At 27.4% G+C, this 22253-nt stretch overlaps 1 protein-coding gene across 2 annotated transcripts in view; it reads left to right on the forward strand.

Annotated features, from left to right (window-relative positions):
- LOC132917170 (lachesin-like) overlaps positions 1–22253 on the forward strand; it is a 189756-nt gene that overhangs the window by 154932 nt on the left and 12571 nt on the right. For both annotated transcript variants that reach the window (XM_060977778.1, XM_060977779.1), the window contains 2 exons: positions 9925–10073; positions 21834–21947. In XM_060977778.1, the coding sequence (XP_060833761.1) occupies positions 9925–10073; positions 21834–21947 (263 nt within the window). The remainder of the gene's footprint in view (positions 1–9924; positions 10074–21833; positions 21948–22253) is intronic.

Raw genomic sequence — 22253 nt, forward strand, 5'->3', positions numbered from 1 at the left:
TCATATTTTGGGGTAAAGGCAAAGACGGAATTAGTTATCCAATCAGAATTTCCTGTCTCATCGATCATCCAAAAGGAAAATCTGTTTATTGAAAAATATAATAAAATATCTGTCAATGTTTTGTATACAACATCTCGGAAATAAGCTGAAATCGTGGTATTTTTACCATTATTTTTGAATTATATATTCATTTAAAAAATAAGCTCAATCTATCAGATGTTTAGCATACTTCTTTGAAATGATTTATGGAAAAAATGGCATCAAAGTAAAAACATGTTTGGCGATCAATTGAGTAGATTTTTAAAAATTAAATTGTTGATATCATAATCTACATAATATTCATGCGTAATATTATAATTGATTAAAATATTATTTAACGAATTGTTGAATTTCAAACTTTCGATAAAATATTATATTACCTCACGTATTATTATATTTTTTCAATTGTTTTAAAACGGTATTGTTCAAGAATCTAATTAACATATTACACATATATTTGGGACATAAAGATTTATATTTTTTATAACAGTAACAATTTATTTTGAAATTTCTTAAACATAATATTATTATGGAAGCATTTCAGTTTTGCAATAAAATATGGTTTAGTAATGGTTAACTTAAATTTTAATTCTTGCTCTGAAATTCTTATTATTAATAAGTTATTAATTACCAGGTTTAAGACCTTAAATATTTATAAAACTGAAGTGGATTAGTGCGTTATAATTCGCGAAATTGTGGTGTACTACTTCGCTTTAACTTTAAATTCCCATAATTATAATAATAATAATAATAAGTTATTTTGGAATTTTATCCATCGAAATGCACAGACAAATATTGTTCTTAATGTTAATAAACTTAGTTGCTATAATAGATTAATAAAAGATAAATTGTAAATTATAATTAAATAAAAACTAAAAGGATTCCAAAATTACTGAAAAGCCAAAATCAATGTAATTAAACTATATGTAAATATTAGTGGGAAATATTAACATTTTATAATAGGAAGTTGTGCACGCAAAAAAAACTGAATACGAATATATTAGATTTAAATTGATACATAGAAAACTGTAAACATCATTGGAAATGGTACTTATTTTATATATATTATAATAGGCTGCTTTATGAAATAAAAATATGTGATTTAATACAGAATAATGGAAGAGCCCTTACTCCTTAGTAATGCGTATACACTAATAGTAATTCCTATAATACATTACAGGAGTATTTTTAACTAAAATGTTAGTATAATTTAATGTTTTTGTTTGATTTCGCTTTAATATTTATTTTTAATTTATTATTTGAAAGTGAATATATATATTTTTTAAAGATCGATGCAAATTGTCTTGTACATATTAAATATTTTCAAATAAGCGAATTGAGAAGAGTAGTTTATAGCCATTTTTTAGGGTGTTCCAGTTATACAACGTAATAATATTTAAAATACCCCCCCCCCAAAAAAAAAAAAAAAAAAAACTCCATCAGATTGAACATTTTACCTAATATTATTATGCATAGGTACCTATGGCTTATTTTGAGAATTGTTATCGCCGCGTTTGGATATAGAAACAATGCAAAACTAAATTTTGGTTAATACCGTAACTTTTCCATCAGAATTGAAAGTTCGTCTTTAGATTCATTACTATGACGAATTTTCAATGTTATTAGTTCACTAAGCGAACCCCACGCGCACTAATCCAAATTCTCCAAACATGCTGATAATATTAAGAGCGTATACGTCATACCTTCGGTGGGTATCAACTCGTAGAATTAATATATAATATAATATAAACAATACCGATAGCATTTACTATCTTTTAATCAGATGTCCAAAATGAAACAGCGTTTTATTGTCCTACGCCAAAACATGTAAGCTTACGCAGATAAGTTGCGAGAAATCCATCAACGAACAATAGCGAAAACACCATTTGAACTCATCATTGACAACCTAAAGTCGGGATGCATTATAAATTTGTGAAGCATTTCTATGGTTGTCTGCTAGATATTTAGGAAGTAAAACGGAATGTATGTACGAAATTCCCGCGTTAATACACTATACGTACTATATTGATAAATTAATGTTTTAGATTCTGATCGGAGCGATGAATGTATTAATCTTACAACGATGTGTTATTCTATGTTATTCTTGTTTCACTATATTTCATCACTTTTGGGTTTAGTGAACGTTTCAAACTATAAGAGTAATTTCTGATAGACGATTTGATGTCGTTGGTGCTTGGTGAGTTGAAATAGAAAATGATCAAGTACCTAATTTTCAAAATAACTGAAAACAAACTGAGATTTGCTCGCAAAACTTGGCTTTGTTTTTTTGTTGTAACCCAAAAACATACAACTGTAAGGACTCATCAATTCACCAAATATTTTATTTGCACTTAATAAATAATAAATTTTACCTAAAATAATTTGATTATTTTTTTGTTATTTATATGTATTTTAAGATTAATTGATTCGTGTATGACAAAACTTTACTTTTTTAGTAAAAAAACTTAAGAATTTAATGTATGATTTCTCATAAATTGTTTTCATATAAATTCAATATACCAGAAATTCATATTCTCATTTTTTTAACCTTTTTAAATTGAGATTTTTATTTTTTACACAATTCATCAAAACACCAAAATTTTCCTATAGTGATTATACTATGAATTTAATTGTTAATATTTATTCCTAAAGTTTGAATACTCAATTGAAAGTTCCATAATATATGTTTTATAATATCATCCTTAAAAAGCTGCCATATTTTTACACATTTTTTTATGAGTGCTTAAAATTTAAATGTTAAAAAAATTGAATATTTTGAGTAATTTAATAATTGTTCGTAAAATGATTTTAGTTAACTCAATAGGTACATTTAAAATAGTTTATTATTAATTAATTTATAATTTTCTATGATGAATACCATTTTCAAAACATTTAGACAGCTCGTCATTTTAAGCTGTTTATAAGTATTTAAAATTATAATATAACACATATTATACTTTCCTTATTGCAATTAAAAATTTCAAAAAGTCATGAAAAATTGAAAATAATAAAAAATGGACAAAATTAAATATTTAATTGAATAATTATGATTTTAGTTATTTCGTCATTATTTGAAAATATTATTTATTTATAATAGTTTTATTAACTTTTCATTGACTTGAGACTTTTATATTATTACATTTTAGTATTTTACTATCAATACGGCCATACATTTTTTTTTTATATATTTATATTATATACCTAAGTTTGTATTGACTCAAAAGTTAATAACAATTCTACACTGTGATATAAATATAATATAATTATATACTATTATTATACACAATATAATAATTTAAAATATGTTTTCTGTTATAACTAATTCGAACAACTGTGATAGTAATATCAATTTATCATACATTATATATACAATGGCGTATTTATGTGGGCGGTGTTAGGGGTTTCCACCAAAACGACAAATTTTAAACATATCAGTAATATAATAATTTTAGTCGGCTTATTGTGTAAAGCATAATGAAAAAAAAATATATATAAAATATGATAATATATACGCAGTATAATATAGGACGTGTTAAATACGTACTCAGCGAGACGACAATAATGCTATAATAAGCAGCATGCCTGACTATTTTTTAGGACGTACGAGAGTGAAAAATCTCATCGACCGCGGTAACAATATTATGTAAAATACATTATTTATAATATAATATAAATTAAGAACGTCCCCAATGACCTCGTTGCACGTATCGGAATGATATTATTATGCTGTAGTGGTAATAATAATAATATATCGCCATGTGAGTATGTATATTATGCCGAATCGCGAGAACGAAAGGAAATAACAATCAAACGAACGCATTATTATATTAATATTATTATATTGTGATAGGGTTAACGGCATATATCGGGTGTTTCACCACGTTCGATTTTTCCTTTAATCGTTCGTTTGTTCAAACCCGATATTGCTATTACACTACGACTGATGTCTTCGATTTTTTCGATTTTTACTCAAAAACTGTATTATTCGTTTGAATGTTTCGATTTAGGCACGTCAACGATTTCCGAATAAGTCGTCCTCCGGTCGGTCGTAATGCGAAGGGAGGAAAAACGAACGGCTGTCGTTCGGAAAACGTCGACGCGTCTAAATCCAAACTCAAAACGAACACGTTATAGTTTTCAAAAATCTGCGCGGAGCGTAAAATATTTAAGAACGCGCAAATGCGGTGACTGTCGTCGAAAAACACGGAACCGTTTGAAACGATCGTGTAATAATAATATAACGCACGTTACCGTCGTCGCCGGAGCGAATCACCCTGTACCAAAATCCATCGCGTTTCGGCAGCGCTCTCGGCCGCGACGAGGAGGTGTATTTTTTTGGGGGGGGGGGGAGGCGGTGAAAGGGTGGTCGGCCGAGAGACGACACCGTTTGATGAATAATCGCTGCGTTTTGTCCCGACGTAATTAAACGCCGCCGCCGCCGGCAACGTCGAATATATCGTGTACGATTTTCCGGGGAAATTTCGGTCGCGCGTCCGACACAACAATAAAACACACGCGACCGTCGCGGGGGGGGGGGACGGGGCGATCGGACGGGGCCTGGGCAGTCGGCGCTCACGCACATATTTTCACGCCATTAACCACGCGCCGCCCTCGTCCGAATGCTCAGACGCGTACCGCTATGTACGTCCCGCGACGATAATACGTACGTATATAATAATATACAGTGTATACACATATATTATATCGGTGACGTATATGTTATTATTGTTATTCGTATTTACAGTATCACATTATATTGTGTGTTGTCCGGGCCGGGGCCTACGCGCGTGCCGGCGCGCGGATGGGGGGGAGGCGTGAATTGCGGACGCGTAAAACCGTTTTAACGCGAGTCGCGCCGCCGGCCGACCGTCATCATTCTTCTTCCGCGCGATGCAGTTCCGCTGCCCTCCGTCGCACTTTTTATTTATTTTTTTTTTTTGTATTTTTTTTTCTCTATCCTATTCTCGCCACCACACGTCGTTACGGGCCCCATTATCATCGTACTACGTAGTCGTCGGTATAATAATAATAATAATACTATACTACTATATATACACACGCGCCACCGTATACGCGTATCATACATTATCGAGTTTATATATATATATATATATATAAATATTATTATATTGTCGCGATAACTCCGGTGGCGCGCGACGGGCGGGTCGGAGAGGTTTGGGAATCGTCTGTTAAACGATGGTTTTGTATGATATACGACCACCTTTCGGCCAACAACGCCGCCGTAATAGGTAGCAAATATTAGGGCTACACGATGGATTTATATATTATTACTATTATTATTATTATTATTATTATTATGGCACGCGTATAATGCATAAAATAGAAAAATGTGCGTTTAATTTTATTCGAATACGCAATAATAAAAATATGATAAAACGATAATTTACTATAATATTTTTCAAACGATCGCTGAGAGAAACGACTTATAATGCCAAAACGAATCGAATACACATATTATATGAGTACTCTTATGTGAGTTGTTATTATTATTTTTTTTTTTTTGTTACTTTTAATTTTTAATGAACCAACATATAGTGTTTACAAAAGACAATCAGTAACTGGTTTTATGAAATTGAAATATTAGCAGCGTAATATGATGTGGCGTACACCATTTTCAACTACTTTTATTGAAATATTGCATAAGACATGCATTTTTCGTGTTCATATTTAATAGATATGTGGAATAATAGGCGTTATACTTAGAGTATGAAAAATTAAAGAGGTTGACAGATGGGCACTTCTCTGCTACGTAGTAGGTTTCGAGTAGATCCATATAACGTTAAATTTGAATTCAATCATATTATTGTTTACAAAAAAAGATTGATAGTATCATACAAATACAAGTACAACATAATGTGAAGTCTTAAGTATATTACATTTTCATGAGTTGTGAACTAGCGAATAAATTGTATTGATATTTATAGAAAAAACACTAAAAATAATCGATAATTTCTTATGCCAATAAATAACCATAATGTTTTCCGTAATCTAGAGCTAAGGTTTGTAGGTATATGAAAATTCAAATATAATTCTTGAAAACAAATTTTGTTGGTCATATTTTGAAGCACTTAGTTTAATATGATCTGATTTAAAATGTACATTAATCTTAGTACAGTTTGATAAAACTATTGAGAAAAATATACAAATCTACACGAAAAAAATATACACTACAGTCTATTAGTCTACAGTATATATTAGAAAATGTATCAATTATTAACATGAACCGTGTAAATAACGTATATTAAAAAGAATTTAAACAAATAATGTGTTTTAACTTTTAAGTACAACTAATAATTTAAGTTCCGTTTTGTATTATTCAATTGTTTTCTGTGCGTAGTAGATAATATTATTTTAATGATACATACCTCTATTAATAATGATATTTAGAGAACTATTATACTCGTACGTCGATATTTTATTTATCTAATCAAAAAAAAATATCTATAATAATATATAACGAATTTATCGTTGTCTTTAATTTTATATTACATGGTCAAAAATTAAAAATACTATGGAAGATTTTTATACCTTTGAGTTTGCTTTAATTGTATAAATGATTATTAAAAAAAAAAAGTACCTATTGTTATAAATTAGTTACTTTAAATTTATTTTATATTTTCATTATCAAAATACCTTATAGTTATCTTTCATTTATAATATATGTATATATTATAATATAGTTATAACACTTTTTATAAAATATTAATCAGCTATAATATAAAAATATAAAATTACGTGAAAATATTTATTCAAACAGTTTTTCAACTTCTTATATCAATAATTATTCATCATCAATATTAACCATTGGCCTTTACACATAATTAGTCCTTTTATGGCCTAGGGTTGGTTGATGATTAAAGCATAGTAATTATTACAAATTTAAAAGTTAATGAAAATAAAATATTTAAGCCTCACTATTACTTCGTTTTTTTTTTTTATTTTTAATAATGGAATAAATATTTGTATATTACAATCAGATTTAAATTAGTTTTTTTTTTTTTTTTGTTATTCTACAAATAAATCTCGCATAAAACAAAAATTATGTTTAATTTTTAATTTAATAAAAAATAGATTTTAAACTATGGTTTTGTATAATTTGTGGTAGTTATTTAAATATCATATATTATAGTATTTCAGGGTTATGAAAGCACAATTAAATATAATTTACAGAACAGAATAGATAAATTAGATGGAAAATAAATAATTGAAGATTTTTTTTTTTTGTTTTTTAATAAAATTATTCTGAAAGTACTAAGTTTTTATGTATAAAGCACCAGAAGTAATTCCATTTTCATTTTTACATTTGGAAAAATGGAAAAAAAAATTTTCAACCATTATTGTATTATTATAATATAAGGAATCCTTATACCTTAAAGCAAGAAAACAACCTTTTAAGATATTAAAACTGTTTTTGCTATTTTCTTTTAAGTACTATTTTTGTAGGTATAAGAATAATATAAAGAAACGAATTGTATTTTGTTCAAACGTTATATTTTTAAAGCCACTTATTAACTTATTTTATTTTTATTAACACTGTTTTTATGTTGTTCGCATATTACACTAAAGGAAATTAATATATTATATTTTGTGTTAACCTTAACAAAGAATGTTAGTAAACACTATTATATTAATGAAGACTACATAATATAAATACCTATACGTGTTGTTTTTAAAAATTGTATTTTTGAATATTTTTAAAGCATATTTTTATTTCTTAAGTAATAAAAAGTAATAATAATAAGAAAAATTTTTGTTACACGTATAAACGTCAAAAGTGATTTAAACTTTAACTTAAATATCCTCTTCATTAATTTTTTAAATAAAAAGTTTTTTTTTAATAGGAAAGTACAAAAGTTAAGTAAATAGATGTTCATTATTGGATTAAAAGATACAACCAAAATTATAAAACTTTCCATTTGTTTTCATACTAAATATTATAATCTTTAATTGATAATTATTTAATTTTAAATTTTTAAAGCCTAAAATATCATTAATCTATATCAAATATCAACAGTATTTAATGCATCATAAACTTAATATTGTTCATAACCAAATAGCGTCGATAATAATAATGTGGGGATGTCTATTGTGGTTTTATAAAAACAGAAAATTATAAAGTTTAAAGTATAATGTTTTGAAATTCCAATTTGTAATTTATAAACGCAAATTTGTTATGATTATATAAAATTCTGTGAATAAAATGAAAAAACGCTATGGTACTCTTCTAAAAGTCTACAGCCGTTGTATACAACTTAAAGAAAACTGCGAAAACATGTGTATTTTAACTATTTTATAAAATATCACATATTTTGGTTTGTATTTGGATAATTAATGTTTATAATGTTTATATAAAAATTAAATTAAACACATAATTTAATAATAAAATAATAGGGTTTATATACTTAATAACTTAATGTAACTCGGCTAAATAAATTGATAACACATCTAATACTACTGTCTTAAACAATATTATAAACATACAACTTTATTAAATTTTAAAATTTACATTATTAATTATTTCTTACTATAATATAAGATAAAAATTTCAGATTATTAAACATGTGACAAAAAGTGTTGATTACTCAACTACGAGTATTTCGATTTATTATTATATAGTTATTTAGTAGCATATAATATAATATTATACATTTATTTATTTCATGTTTACGTTTGCTTGAAGTCTGGATTTTTATGTAAATAATGTTCCCGAATTTAGGTACCTAAGAAGTAATTACCTATGATATTTAAACCCACTATAAGACGCCGATTTCTGATATGTAAGCGATGCGAATATAAAATAAATTTAAAGTATCGTACAAGATACATATTATTATACTGCAGTCATATACACATTTATATTTAATTTCTGTTTATCTAATGTATTATTTGTAAATAATGTCGGTACCTACTCGCATTGTATGCATACAATTACAACGTCGGATTCTAAATTTTTGTCAAACGACATCTCACGCAACGTAATACAAATTATCATTCTAAAGTATGAAAGTTATCCGTATTTTAGTGATATTATAAAACATATTAATATAATGGTGTGAACCACCATTACGTTACCATTTATGTTGTGCTGTGAACCACATTATATGTATACATGTATAACACAAATCAAGATATATGTGTGTCGTCTTACGTACGTTTGTTCTGTATTTTTATGTTATCCCATCACACGTTCTCACTTAACTATTTTTTATTACTTTGCTGCATTTATTAATAACAATCATCCGGCCACAACAATATTTATGTATGCCGAACCAGTCTCGTTTCATCTCTAGCTTCGCGTATTTTTATATTAGGTCATCGGTAGATTAAATATATATTGTATTTTAATTTCATTTTAATATACGTACAATTTTAGGTCATACTTATGTATATTTAAGTGCCTTTTGGTATTTTCAAATTTAGTATTTTTTTACCTGTCACCAAAAAATCATATCATAGATTCATAGATAAGCATACGTTTAATTTTTACAGTCACGTAATTATAATATTATGTATACTAACACAGTAACACACTCAATGTCGGTAATTCTCTAGTAAAATTGACTAACCAACAATGGCGTATATAGTGGGAAGTTTTAGGGGTTCGCCCCTACCCCCCTTGAAATATATGGTTGGTACGAGCATTGATTTTGATTGTATAATTAATTTGAATTTAAGAATGGACATTTTTTTTAACCCTCCCCCCCCTGAAATTAATTTCTATTTACGCCACTGCTAACCAATACATCTTTACTCGATATAACTCCATTTACATTTTTTTTTTTTTTTTTAAAACAAACCTATTTTAATTTATCATTTATATTCATAAATTATTGGTTTAATTATTATTGATATATTATGTTTCAGGCAAAAGTACTATACAGAAGAAGTTAAAAACAACTACAGAGTAAACATGTATCTCAATATTCAGAATTTGGATAAAAACGATCTGGGAACGTACAGTTGTTTTGCAACAAATTCTATGGGACAAGGGAATAGCTCAGTACGAGTGCACAGTAAGTTCACTGAATAATTATATCGCTGTTAACTAGTTATAATATATTATGAAATAAGAAAATTGTTTGAGAAGTGACCATATTGTTTTTTGACCTAGGTTTTAAATGTATTTTATAAAATAAATTACCGAGAAAAAAACATATATTTAATAGTTAGTATAGGTTTTTTGTATGTAGATTATTTTATTTTTAAACGAATTTGATGGCCTTGTAAAATCATAAATAATATTTCGTTTTGAGTTGTTGAAATACAAGTTAATTGCATAATTATTGTTCTGCTTTGTGCGATTCGCATAACGTTTATGGACGAATTTCTGCAGTCGGGTTAATATTTTCATTATTGCACGTAATTCGTAATAATTGTGCTGTCTGATTAAATAACTATTTAAAAGCTCAGCTTGTTTTTACGATAAAATAACATAATAATATTATACAGTTATACCCCGCACATTACTTACGTCGACCCTTTCTATTGTTCACACGCACAACATGTATTAGCATAATATAACTAACCCAGGTAATTGATTTTTATTATCATTGCAGCGCCGGGTTTTCTACATTAAAATATTCGGGATCATTATTGCATAATAATTAATAGTGTTTTGCGTTTACAGTGCCACCGTATAATATGATAAACACATAATAACATAACACGACACCAATACTACTGTTATGCCGAATTAAAAATGTTTATAATACCAATGCCGATAATGAAACCACAAAGAGCATAATGTGTTCCTACGCGTGTACGCCAATATTATCACTAAGGCGCATACTGCTGTTAAATTAACGAAATACGTATAATATAGAAATTAAAATATTATATTTTTATGTACAGAGTGCGGTGACAGAAATGACGGACAATTAATGCGATAAACTACAACTGTATGCAATACATCATTTTGTCCTAATCAATATAATTATTTTTCAATTTATAAATGGTTATTTATGGTTGAAAAAAAAATACTCAATAATATAATGTTGACTATACTAAAACTTGGTGTTGTGTTCACATTACATTTTTTAGTTATTTTTGATTAACTCTTTGTAATAACTGACTTCCGCATACTTACGAAACCGTTGAGTATTTTATTTTTTCGTTGTTTTTATATCGTCATATCAATAATTCATCGATTCGCACGAAACGCTCTCGTAGAACCTATTTTACTGGAGAATGTGCCTACTCGTAAATGCAAACTCCTGTACCGTTCGGTTAATAGAAATAGATGAAACGTATTAAAATATCTGTGACGTTAAGTTCATATCATTATATTATTAAAACATACGAGTAAGATTTGTGCAGTCATAGACATGTTTTAGATATGTTTTTTTTGGAGGTGGAGGCACCGTTAGTTTGAACGTGTATACTTCGCGGTACAAAAATCCATATTTATTTTTTTGCCAAAACACTAAAAATAAAAACGTTTCGCGTTTATCGTCTCTAATATGGCACTTATCGGATATATCAGTTTATATACTGATCTATTGAAATTAACGCGTCCCGAGTACACATTTTAGTATTTTACACGCATTTGAGTTTCATGACTAACGTATAGTATTGACACATACACCAGAGAATAGTCTGTTATAGGTACACACGAAAAATATAATATGTTTAAATTGTTTATAATAACGGTATGCATCTACAATAAGAACGTCGACGTGATTTGTCTCATCCAAAAATGTTTTTTTTATTTTTTTTTTCAAACCATAAAGCTATGATTTAAGTTTTAAATTGGTACTATATAATATTTTGGTGGACATTTTTTTCCCCTATATCTAGATGATATACGGGTTAACCCGTATTTTGTTTATGTCAATACCGTGATTACCATCAAATTAATTACATTTCGACTTTGTGAAAAAACGACCGTTTTTCTCTTGGCGGTACACGAATTAAGTAAAAAAAAAAAAAAAAAAGATAGCGGCGCTCTAACAGTATAATATATCTGAAAGCAGAGTTTTCCCATTTAAACCGTGTACATTTCGTTGTTTTCTGCGAAGTTTATTAATTTACGAACTTCTGAACCACAATTTATTACAAGCACGCGTCAAAATATCAAAAATACTGTGCAAATTATAATTTTGTAAACAATTATGTTAATAATTACGACAACTTAAGTGGAGTTATTAAGTAAAATGTGGCAACTTTTATGAGCAAAATGATAATAAATATGCCCGACGGCAACCGTATTCTTAAAAAGGGTCGCCGACTATTTCGTATCTCTTCGATGCTCCCACCGCTGTTCGTATAATCGTGCGGTGCGGATGCTGTGCAACAAAATTCGGCGGTTCCGCGATGGCTTCGTGAGGTGGTCTGTTGTGCAGTCATGCTGTTGCATGATAACTTACTACCTGTATTAATTATTCTGTACGACGGCTATGCACAATATACATCAATGTGGTTTATTTCTCAACGTTTTTTATTCAGCGTGTTATGTACCTACTTATTTGGAGAGAATAAAAATAATTAGTGTTATATTCTCCGAGTTAATCTGTGTAAATAAAAGGCTAAACCGTAAAGACTACAAGTATTCAGTACTAGCTATTATAGTATTCACTTGACAAGAAACATCTTAAACTGATAATTACATTTTTAGATGTTAACCTTACAATAATTATCATTCTATAATACATCTGTAAAAATGTATAATATTATCAATAATTTTCAAAATATTTTTTTTATTTTTTAATAGTTGTCGACTATCTAATGTTTTCGGTTTACTTGGCATTGTGTTTTTTACGTGTAACAACAATCAGTATTTTTGCTTAAATAATAATATCTGATAACCAATAAATATAAATATAAAAACACTTGACGATTAATGTTCATTATTTTTAGAAGGATTTTTTATAAGATTCAAGTTAATTTTAGTGCTAAGTAAAATATATTAAGCAATATTTCGAATGTCTGTGTTTAGAAGCACTAGTGGTTGTCAGAAATTATTCTAACAAACAGAGGAATTTGAAAATTATCATAACCTTAATATTAAAGAAAAATATGCCGTATAATGTTTATATAAAAAAAAATAAAAAATGGTTTAATACGCAGAACTAAGTACCTACTGAAATGTGTTGTATAAAAATACAGTTTTATTTAAAAGTTAATTCAATAAATCTTCATATTTAAACTATTTTTCATTTTTATTGGCATTATTACTTTAAAAGTATATGGATTTGAAGGTAATAATAAAAGTAATAAAAAAAAAATGAAAGTTTTAGTATATTATAACTTAAATTCAAGTATAAAGCTAATATATGCGAATTTAATGTGTTTGATATTATACTGTATTCTAAAATAATTTTAAATTTGTATTTATCTGAACTATTAATTAATATTTTATACTCATTTATCGCGTATAATTGATTTATTAGTAAAGAACTAAAGAATATCGTACTGAATTTATAAAAAAACATTAAAATACTCGATAATACGAATTCATTGCTTTGTTTATTTTTGTAAAATATTTTATAATTTTAATTTCTACAATACAATATGTGTATTACGAAAATTTTATAAACAACTGCAACGAGCGCGTGTTTACATTTAGTTTTTTTTATAGATATTTTTAACGGAATGGTATTATGACAGTATTACATACCCAATATAATAATTGTTATACGTAAACATACATTTATATGGTACGGACTATATGTTTATGTGTTTCCGAACAAAAGTTATAATGGTGTTATGAAGTTCAAACGATTAAGGTTTGGAATGTGTTTTTGAAAACAAAATAACAATGATTTTAGAACCCGAGTGAGAAATAAACAAAAAAAAAGTACGGTGGGCTTTTAACGATAATGAGTTCCAATATTCGCAGCGGGTAATAATCTACACCTGGTAGGAGCCTAATAATGTCGTTGCGTGCAAGAACGAGGAAGGCCGAATCGACTAGTGGGGTTTTTGGCAAATGGTCCAAAACCGTTTATTGGCCATCGTATATTTCTATTGATCATTTGGTCGTAAAAAATAAAATAAAATAAAAATAATAAATAACGATGAAAAGAATTCGATTCACATTGAAACTTAAAGACGGAAAATAAAATGTTTTTTTTTTTTTTTTTTATATTAGTTTGAAATTCAAAACGTTTAAGAAGTAGTCATTCCTGGTAGCCGATAAGTACACAATATTCGATAAAACTTTAAAATAAATAATTGATAGAATAGTGTTACGAGGTATAATGCATTAGATAAACCTGTGGTGTTTTATTTTCAAAAAAGTCTTATGGACACGTCATGTTCAACTCAACGTAAACCTTTTTTAATAACACTACGCATTAAAATTTAAAGTTAATAATACTATAAAACTCAGAGTTAGAGTAAAAAAGTATAACGACTTGAAAATATTTCAATTAATTAATACGTAATAGCAATATTGATATTATACATTATTAATAGTGATCATAATATTATTACTTCAATAATAAATATTGTACTTACTTATTCCTTGGTAATTCAGTTAGACCGTTAAGGAATAATTTGTTTGCAGAGACATTTATATTTAAACATAATATTTATTTAAATTTATAAATACTAAGTATCTACCTATTTATTTAAACTTTTAAAATATGTATATAGTATTAATATCAATTCCGTATACATCACATTTAATGTATAATTGTAATATATTCGATTGAAATAAATTATACTGGTTAATATCACGATTATTTGGTTGTAAATACAAAGTTTTAATTTGCGTAGCTTTAACGTTAAATGCATAATATAATCTATACAATAAATAGCAATATATTATATATATATATATATATATATATTAAATGAATATTGAATATCCTATATACATTAATTATAATATGTATCATGTATATATCCATTTATTAAGACAGGGGATAACAGTTTGTTATCCTTTGTAAAGCGCTTTTCGACGAATAAAAATGTCTCGGTTGAGTTATACTATTTTTTTTTTTTTTTTTTATTGGGGTTTTTTTTTATTAATATTTTATTTTTTTTTCGTTGGCGTCCGTTCTAAAATGTCCCGTCTAGGGATAAATGACGCGTGACCCCTACTGACGACACATGGTGGCGTTATCACACAGGTGTTGGTAATATCCACCGTTCACCGAAGCCGGCAGTTCTATACAAATACGGCAGAACCATTATCATAATATCCACACCCCGCAGGACACGTTCGCGGTGCACGGGCGCAGAAAAAAATGGACGAGGACCGTTCTAGCTATAAATTTGAATTTCGCACAGTTCCCCCTTCGAATAACCCGTTTCTATATCGTGATAATAGTAATATAATAAGCACCGCCGTCATCATTATGTGCGGCTGTACAATATAACACTAAACCCTATTGATAAGTGGAGGAGTTCGTGTGTCGTATTGCGGTGGACGGCGGTGAATGCCCAACGCGCCGCTATGGTTATGGTCTTGTGTTTCGATGTGACATAATTTGAAAATTAAAATATTTCACTTTTACTGTCTTTTCCTGTATAATATAATCATATTATTTAAGCGGAATCCCTCACCAGTTCCACCAATATATTGATCTGATAGTGTTATCGTGTACAACGGACTTAGTACGCCTAATACTTATGGTTAATAACGAGATTGTTCGACTAATATTTGAACATGTTTTGTTCCATTTTTCCCGCAAGTACGTTAGTTGCATTGCATTTATCTTATAATATAAATTTGTGTTGGTCACCATATAACCCTCTGATATGTTTATATATTTAACATTGTTCCCATAACAATATTATACTATATTAATTATTATCAAATATGGCATTGTTGTAATGCATTTAAACATCACATTGTGGTATTGACGTGTGATTGACGGATCACTAATTCCAATAGATATTTTCAGGATCTCCTGGGCAGAGTTGATAAGCTGCATTTATTTTAAAATACTCTCCGGATTAAATCCATATGACTGTTTCAAATCATTGTTTTAATCATACTTTGTGTTAAGGATTTAAATTTATGAAGGTTTATTTTTTTATTTTATTTATTTTAATTAATTATTTTTTCGTTTTGTTTTACATGATGAAGTTTTCATTTTTAAATTGTCGAGTTTCGTGATACTACACAGCCATAACACATTAACCAAACATTTTTATAAATAAATTGTTCACCACTTTTATGAACTACGATATACGTTATGAGAATATAGTTACAAAGAAAATATGAGAAATCTGTATTATTTGAAACTCATAATTTGTAAACCAACGGTATAATATAGTAGATTATAGGGATATGATAATATACCTAATATGTATTCAAAATCCAAAGAACGATGTATTTTTTATTAGATTAAATGGTCTTTATCAATTTTTAAACGTGTTACCATAATTTAATATTCTATTTTTTTTTTAATAAGCTATAATCAGAATTTAAATAATTTAATATAATAATACCTGATATACTCTGAACAAGTACTCATTTCGTTTTAATATCTATTATAGCTGGTAATTTTTAAATATTTTAAATTTAGAAAAACCTTAAACACTTAAAGCAGTAAATTTTAAAATTATAATTTATTTTTATTACTTATTTATTAATTTAGATAATTATTTTTTTACTTATCGTTACGAATTAAAACATACAATTTATATATATTATATATATGTAATATATATTCTATATTAGTTATATAGATACAATTTATTATATTTGGATATAATATATGAGATACTTAATTAAAAAAAAATTGTATAAACTTCATTTACTGAAGCTTAAAATTAATTTAAATTTTAATTAAGTTATCGTAACATGAGGAGGTATTACTAAAGAAAAAAAAAATTATATTAAATTCATTTTTCCATAATATTATTATAAAAACTATAAGAAAGTAACACGAATACTATACGTACATAGTACATACAAATACATACTATATTATAGGTATTAATTTTTATTTATGATGAATAATCACTGAATAAATAGATATCATAATAAATAATGTAAGAAAAATATATATATTTTACAAGAACTCTAATTTTTGATTTTCATAGAATATTGTAATTGAAGAGATTCTTCTAGCTATCCTAAATAAAAAATACAATAGGTTTAATTTTTAATGGAATATAAATTGTATACAAATATTATTAATAAAAAATATCTAAAAATATTTCTTATTCTGATTACTTATACTTCTTATTAATACTTATTCTGATTGAAATATAGTTTTATTTTTTTAATATTTAGTTAAATTATTTTATTTTATATATTTTGATAATAATAATAATAACAATAAAATACTTACAGAGGTTACTTAGTTATTATATTATATTATTGAATCATTAAATTATCTTCTATTTATACGATACACCATATACATGTATAGTTTTATACATTTATGTACTCAAAGGTAACCAAAAAGTTACTTCATCTATTATCGAGTATTTTGACAAAACAATTACTTCAAACTATTTTCAAAATTTCTCAACCCTTGGAGTAAGAAATATGTTTTGCTTTCCAAAATTACCCTTTAGTGCAAGTGTCCTACTTTCAAAACATGACAATAATTGACGGTTCATACTAATGATTAATTAAGTTTGTTATGAAAGTTTCTTGTGGCATTTAAGTAATTGGTAAGGGAAAAATAGGGCCTTTTTATAGTATATTGATTTTATTTTTTTTATTATTTAACCATTGACACTACATCAACGAAAAACCAATAGATTATTGATTTATTATATACAATATAGAGGACAATGTAGCATATAAGATGTATATAATATATTGAAAAAAATTGCGTGATCTAATGTTAAATTATCGTTCTAAGGCTTAAAAAATGAATAGTACGTTTTTATTTACTTGATAATTTAGTATTGCGGTTAATGCGTGTATTATAGAACTTCATATAATGTGATTTCACAAACAGAATATTTTTTATAAGATGTAGTCTTATTTTTTTTATATTTTTATTGTCTCATTAAGCAAACGCTCAATATTAGGCATGTTTCAAATTCGTTCTTTTAGAATGATTAACCGTTATTCATATTATCTAAACGCATTATACAACATTGAAAATAAACTAAACTTTCAAATGGACCAAATTTGAGAGGACAAAGAACAATATTTTGGACGATTGTTCACTATGGCCATAAATCATGAGTGTACACATAATATTTCGTCACTAGAAAACATTCGTGTAAAGCTTAAGAAAAAGAAAAAAACGAAAGATGGTGAAAGTGTTGTGCAAATGGAATAAGTGTCAAATAAAAGTTTCCGGGAACCATAAATCATTCTAACCTAAACCCATAGTGTTGTATTGTGCATATAATTGTTTAAAACATAGAAAACTGAAAGCTTATTTAAATCCTTGATATTACTGATCATTCGTGTAAGTAAAATATAATAATATTTTTTATACACAAAATATTATATGAATATATAATGCTTTTAACTGAATAGCTATAAGATAGGATAGATGTTATTTGAGAATAATATTTATGTCGAATAAAATATATATTAATTATAACGGTCATACAAATAAATTTACCATTAAAAAACATAGCTAATAAAATATTTTACTAAATCGTTTTAATCACTACAAAACGTAATTTCTTTATCTAAAATTAATTCAAGTGTCCTATTTTTACAATTTTTAATTTCAGCTTCTAATGTTTGAATTAAAAACATGTAACTCAACAATTATTATTATATCTAAATATCTAATATAAAATATTTTATTACAAGTAGTAAAATTAAAATATATAATATAGATAATATGATAAAAGCAATAAACAGTGAAGGCAATAAGAAATGAATGATATAGTGTAATAGATTAAGAAGATATAATAATATAATAATTATATAACATAACTAATGTCGTGGCATTAGGTAAAACTCGATAATAAAAACGTAAAAATTAATGTTGTTTTATAAATATATGAAAACAGATAAAACTATAGTGAAGAAAATTGAACGAAAAGGAAAAAAAATTATTAGAAATTATTCTTAGGGACGAGTGCATTTAAAACAGAGTAAAAGAGAAAAGGTGTAATAAGTGGGATGATTAAGGTATTAGGGATAAATTGCGAAAAATATCAGAAATCTGTTCAGTGGATGTGTTTTGATTGCTTGTAGCTTCCGCATAATTTTTGGTCTCGAGTTGAGTATGACGATCAGTATAGCATTGACTGGTGGAACTTTTGAAGAGAGTTTTTTTAAATTGTTTTCGAATGTCCGACATCGCCTGAAGTTGTCTGTGTAGTTCATTGAACAAAGGGTGCATTTAATGGGACTATTGCGATCTTTGAAAAACAATTTTATTTGTTCACATTATTATATTTAGCGTCCTTGTACAATCTATTATTAACTATAATATTGTTATTTGAGGAAATGCATTTAAGTTTTCCTTAAATCCACCTTTTATAACATTAAACTCGCTATTGAGTTTTTTAGTATCGATATCATATTGTTTTTACGTAAATGATTTTTTTAGTACTTTTAACGTAAGAAACCTCAAAGATTATGAAATATCTTTCATTATATTTTCGATTTAGATTTAAAATATTATTTTCCATAGCATAAGACGTTTAAAAACAATCTGTAAATCTGAATGTACCACTAACTCATAAGGAACGTGGTAACAAAACGGTTATTCATGTCGGCATTTTCCAATGTGAAAATTTTTCCAAAATTTGTATCATGCTTAATATTGAACAAAAAAAGTATCATTTAGAACATATTTAAAACATCTTAATCTAAATCTATGATTTACATTATAATAACATTAAAAATTTACAATTGGAATTTATTATTTTCCATTGTTTTATAATCTGTAATGAATATTTCGTTTGTTATATGTTAACATAATGTTGAATTGAACATACTGCGGCCACCACCAGCTACGCTTTTGGGGCGGCGCGTCATAAATTGTATCTAATTTTAGTTTTACTTGTTTATATTCATTTAAAAATATGATTTGACAATAAACCAAACTTATTACTTATTACGTTAGTTAATATCAAGTAAATAAATATCTTAAATCTTTGGATTATTAAAATATTTCAGTTTAAAGCTACATTAATAATGATTTGCTACGTTTCTAATAATAAAGTCGCTGTGACAATACTGATATTTTGGGTTGTGTCTTTAAAGTTTACATTGCTTAGCTTAAATCTTTAAACAGAGGTTGATTCTGGTTAGACATTAAATTGGTCCATTGTGAATTTAAATGACAACTAGTTCCATCTCTCATAAAACTTAATGTCTACTAATGTAAATATTTTCGTTTTATCCCGTCATTTTCAGTAGTTATAATTTCATATTTGAGCTTAATTTGAAATTATTAAATTATGCAACGAACAACTCTTGGCGGTTTGTTTTTCCATTTGTTAAAATAAATTAATCGTGTTTTGGTGAATCATGAAAAATACTTTTGTTACTTTTAAATTAGGTTATACATTCCATAGAAGAATAATATTATAAATTGTCGGTCTTGTGTAATTAATAACACTACAAAAACGATAATCTTTTGGTATTCATCGTGTTATTAAAAAAGTTGTTTCTTCGTTACGTACACACAAATTTCGTTTGTGATTTCATAATTGTATTCAGATTTAAAATAGCTGGTTTTGTAAATACGTTTCGAACAACGTATTATAATCAATGTTAATAGAATTATTATTATGAAACGTTGTTTGTGTAGTTTTCAAACGAATGCATTTTATTTGTGTGTAGGGAGGTACCTCTGATATGCATAATATAAACACTGCGGGTTTAAAAGTACTATGATACTAATTTGTATTTCGTTAACAGAAAAATAAACAATTTTTCTCTCTCCAAATTATAATATTGCCCCGCACTCGTTTTGGACTTGCACGGCGAGAGTATAAATTCCAGCGTTCCGTTTATTCGGAAATATGCGCGTTTGAATATTTGCTCGCGGTTCACTTAAAAGTTTGTATTGCTTATCGTGGAAACTGATAAGTTTTTTACACATGTCTTGAGTCGTAACACAATTATTTATCCGCCGGCGCTTTAAAACCTATCAAATTGTTTTTGTACCCACAAACTCACAAACAGATTTCTACCGTAAACGCAATATTTTAATGTAAATACGTCGCACGTTTGCGTTAAGAACATTATATTAAAATAAAATATTTCATCTCTCGATTATAATAAGCCGATATATACGACCTTCCGTCGTGTTATATATATATATTCAGACGATTTCCAATGAGTTTCTCGACGTTTTAATCACTATAATATAGAGACGAGACGCGTATATTAAATCACTGCATTTTTTCGACCTAAATAATATACTGTACGTTAAACGTACTGGCAATAAACAATAGCGTAGTAGTATATTTTCCAACCTTGTTCGCCGCGATAAAGAAATAACGGGGAAATAGACGGAGAAGAAGGCTTTTAGAAAAATCAATCACGTAGTGCAGTACCTACACAGTGCTCCCGTAACAGAATATTAAACAATCGAACGCCGTGTTTCTTCTATTCCTTTTAATTAAACGTTTGGTTTTGTCTCTGCCCGAATCACGTGGACGTTATAGGTACTACTTACTCGCTGTGCGTTATGCAAGTGCGGAGCGCAGCATAATATTATATAATAATTTATTTTACGACAAGACAAAGCTAATTAAATTATTCCTTTCGAAAAAAACCGGGTCACTCTTTCTATGAAGTCGTGTTATAGAGAGGACGAGGTTATATTAACCCCCCTCCCCGGGGGGATCACTAAAGTATACTCTGTAATGTTTGTGCTGAGTTGTGCTGGGTATGCGATGATTATTATTATTTTCGTTATGTTTTGCTTCAGAGATAATAATGCCGACGACCGTCCCGCCGACTACGTCCACTACGACCGCCGCCACCACTACCACGACCACAACGACGTTACCGTCAACCACAAGAATGGCCACAACCTCGACAGGTAAATTTGATTTCGTTGTATATAACTAAGTTAGACGTTACCACCACATACGGATATAATATAATGTTAATTTGAATAAATTTCGTGTGGGTATAGTAATATGGATGGAATGATATTATGCTTATTAGTATGTCTTGAAAAGACGAGTAGTGTCGTCTATAAATTAATCTCTAGATTTCATCCTATTAAACTGATAAGATGTACATCTATAGCTTCTTGACCCTTAGAATCCCCGTGTATAAAAATCTTTATTTGGTTAAATATAAGGTATTTCCAGTTAAGATTTTCCTCGACAATTTATTTACA

This window comes from Rhopalosiphum padi, chromosome 1, assembly GCF_020882245.1.
Source record: "Rhopalosiphum padi isolate XX-2018 chromosome 1, ASM2088224v1, whole genome shotgun sequence".
Lineage (NCBI taxonomy): Eukaryota > Metazoa > Arthropoda > Insecta > Hemiptera > Aphididae > Rhopalosiphum > Rhopalosiphum padi.